The 2,853-nt window shown below is 51.5% G+C and overlaps 1 protein-coding gene across 1 annotated transcript; it reads left to right on the top strand.

Annotated features, from left to right (window-relative positions):
• Positions 1 to 713: 713 nt before the first annotated feature.
• Positions 714 to 2,848, top strand: LOC113216945 (ecdysone-induced protein 74EF). Its single transcript, XM_052265236.1, has 3 exons — positions 714 to 1,039; positions 1,151 to 1,343; positions 1,454 to 2,848. Exons 1-3 carry the CDS (start codon positions 808 to 810, stop codon positions 1,560 to 1,562), a joined length of 534 nt encoding a protein of 177 aa, XP_052121196.1. The 5' UTR covers positions 714 to 807; the 3' UTR covers positions 1,563 to 2,848.
• The last annotated feature ends 5 nt before the right edge of the window (positions 2,849 to 2,853 follow it).

Here is a 2,853-nt window from a genome sequence, read left to right as displayed (position 1 = left end):
AGCGTCGGGATTTTACAACAGCCTGAAATTTCTCCGAGAAAATTGGAAACTATTCCAGGGAAAAAAAATGGAAAAAGAGAAACAATTCCCGAAAAATTCTCAAAAATACAACTTTTGAGGAAAAAATTCAGGATTTTCAAGACAAAAATTCAGTACCACCCTGGAAAGTTAAAATCCCTACTCGAGCGGGCCCTGCTCGCCGACGTGTTGGGTACCCGCCACCCGCCATGCTATTGGCGGGGCCTGGGCCGGGCTAAACTTGGCGTGGGTCGGAGCGCCCGCGTCTGCCGGGCGGGGCGGGGCGGGGCGGGGGCGGCGGTGATTTTTGCGCGCGCCACCACCCAACTCTCCGCTCGTCTCCTCGCTCAACTTCCTCGCCGAAAGGACCCACACACACCCCACACCGTCCCCTGGCAGCGAGTAACCGAGTGTAACCCGGCCTACGTGCCGCCGAAACTGAAAGTGACCAACGCCGCGGCGTGCGTCGTGCGTCTTGCCCTGGGGACGCCCTTCGCCTTCGAGTCGCGCCAGGCCCCGCCCTGCTCTCCGCGGCGAGCGCCTGGCGGGTAGGCCGCTCATCCGGCGCGGGCGCGCTACTGGCGGCGTCGCAGCGGCATCTGTTTTGCGTGTGACGACGCGGCGTTGCATCTGCTTGAGTGTGACGACGAGGAGTTGTCACAAACGTGACTTGTGTGTGTGTGGAGGCCTCGACTAACCCGTGTGTTTCATGTCCGTGTTGCAGTGGGTGACGCGTACGGCAGCTACCTCGGCAGCCTGCACCACCCCGGCCATGCGTCGCCGTACGGCATGGGCTCGCAGTACGGCGTGCCCGGCAGCCTCGGCGGCGCCCTGGGCGGGCCCCTGGGCGCGCCCCTCTCGCCCGGCGGCGGCCTCGGCGCCTACGTCCAGCCCGCCACCTCCACGGACGACCTGTACCTGCTAGAGATGGGCTTCCCCCCGAGACCGCCCAAGACCAAGAAGATCAAGAGGCTCAAGAGCGGCGACCCTGCGGGCCAGGCGAAGCGCAAGAGCCGGGAAGGTTTGTGTTCACATTATCTGTTCTTCACACCGAACCGCTTGTAAAACACCTCCACTTTTACTTTGTCGTCTTCTGTGATTTGTGCTAATTTGAAATGTGGCTCTTCTTCAGGATCCACTACGTACCTGTGGGAGTTTCTCCTGAAGTTACTCCAAGACCGAGAGTTCTGTCCGCGCTACATCAAGTGGACAAACCGGGAGAAGGGCGTCTTCAAGCTAGTGGACTCCAAAGCGGTCTCAAGGTTGTGGGGCCTGCACAAGAACAAACCCGACATGAACTACGAGACCATGGGAAGAGCCTTAAGGTAAGTACTGTATTCAAAAATATGTAGACCCTGGGTACCCTGGGCATTGCCCCCCCCCCCCCCTAATCGCTTAAAATGAAACAGTGACTAACCAATGCTCCTTTCGACAGGTATTACTACCAACGAGGCATTCTGGCGAAGGTGGACGGCCAGCGGCTGGTGTACCAGTTCGTGGACGTCCCGAAGGACATCGTTGAGATTGACTGCAGCGGGGCGTGAGGCGTTCCGGACGAGCGAGGCGCAAGGCGAGGCGGGGCGGGGCAGCGCAGCCCGCCACGCCCCGCCACACTCCGCCCCACCACGCGCCGCGCGGTTACCGACTACGCCCCCCGAGCAGCACCTCCTTGGTCACCTCAGTACAACTCACTCACTGCCAGGCCCGACGGCCCCTGCAGCTGCGTCAGCCGCGCTCAGCCCCCTGTAGACTGACAAGTACAAGTAGTGCAGCGCGCAGCGCCCCGGCGCAGGGCCAGGGCCGGCCCAGCCCGGCCAAAGCAAGGCCAAGTCAGGCCAGTCGCAGCAGACCCTCCTCGCGGGGGATGTGGCTGCAAGTCAGAGAAGAACTGATGCAGTCTCAAGAGATGTTTTTTGTTTTTGATGAAAATTTGGCATAGCCTCCACGTCAGCAAAAAAATCAACGACCTCTTGTCAATTTTGTCGTGACTTGATCTCAGGAAATCATAATTAATGTGTAGTAAGCTCTCGTGTTTGCTTTCTCAAATTTTATTTGTTGTTTCTTTTTGTTTGTTTTTTAAATAATTTTCTTTACGTTTTGTCTCCCTAATTGTTTTCCATTTACGTACATTGATGAGAACTCTTGGATTTTATTTAAGTGAAAGCATGGGTTTCTTTCTGGAAGTTTATAGTTAAATATCAGTTCATATTGGATTCAGATCTGAAATTTTGAAATATTTTCTGTGGTATCATCCAAACCATATATTTTTTTTCACTCTTTTGAGGTCCAATTTAGCTGTTGGAAGATGGGAGCCCACAATGCATGACCTGAAAGTATGTAAATTATCGTATTAAGTAATTTATTATCAGAGATGTATGTAGATTTTAATTGTGGAGTCAAAAAATTCTACTCCAAAAAAAGAAATTTGAATCCAAAGATAAATTGATGTATTTAAATAGAAAATTTTATTATAAAACTATTGAGAAATTAATTCAAAGAAAATTGTAGGATGAGTTTCTCTCTAGAGTTGATATTACAAGCTCATGCTTTCTTTTGAGTTGAGGTGTTGTGTTGATTAAAATTTTGTGAGAGATTTCTTGAACTGCACTGTACTTAATAGTCAAGTACCTGGTACTTGATGTGTTGATTGGATAAAGTTACCCTTGATAGCATAATTTTAAGTGATTGTTAGAGTATGATTGGTAAGGCAAAATGTGTGATTGTGTGTGTGCATGTGTGTGAGATAGTTGGAGAGAGAGAGAGAGAAGACTCATGTATAGACTGTTGACGATAGATGGGCGTGTGAATGTGTGATATAAATGTCTAGGTAAAAAG

The sequence above is a fragment of the Frankliniella occidentalis genome, unplaced genomic scaffold (assembly GCF_000697945.3).
Source record: "Frankliniella occidentalis isolate FOCC.00 unplaced genomic scaffold, Focc_3.1 Scaffold25, whole genome shotgun sequence".
In the NCBI taxonomy this organism is placed as follows: Eukaryota; Metazoa; Arthropoda; class Insecta; order Thysanoptera; family Thripidae; genus Frankliniella; species Frankliniella occidentalis.
The sequence above is the reverse complement of the archived record's forward strand: the minus strand, read 5'-3'. Positions and strand labels throughout refer to the sequence as shown.

Coding starts and splice junctions, on each gene's coding strand:
- LOC113216945 (XM_052265236.1), top strand. CDS start 808: ATGGGCTCGCAGTACGGCGTGCCCGGCAGCCTCGGCGGCGCCCTGGGC. Junction 1,040..1,150: donor GAAGCGCAAGAGCCGGGAAG/GTTTGTGTTCAC, acceptor GCTCTTCTTCAG/GATCCACTACGTACCTGTGG. Junction 1,344..1,453: donor ACCATGGGAAGAGCCTTAAG/GTAAGTACTGTA, acceptor TCCTTTCGACAG/GTATTACTACCAACGAGGCA.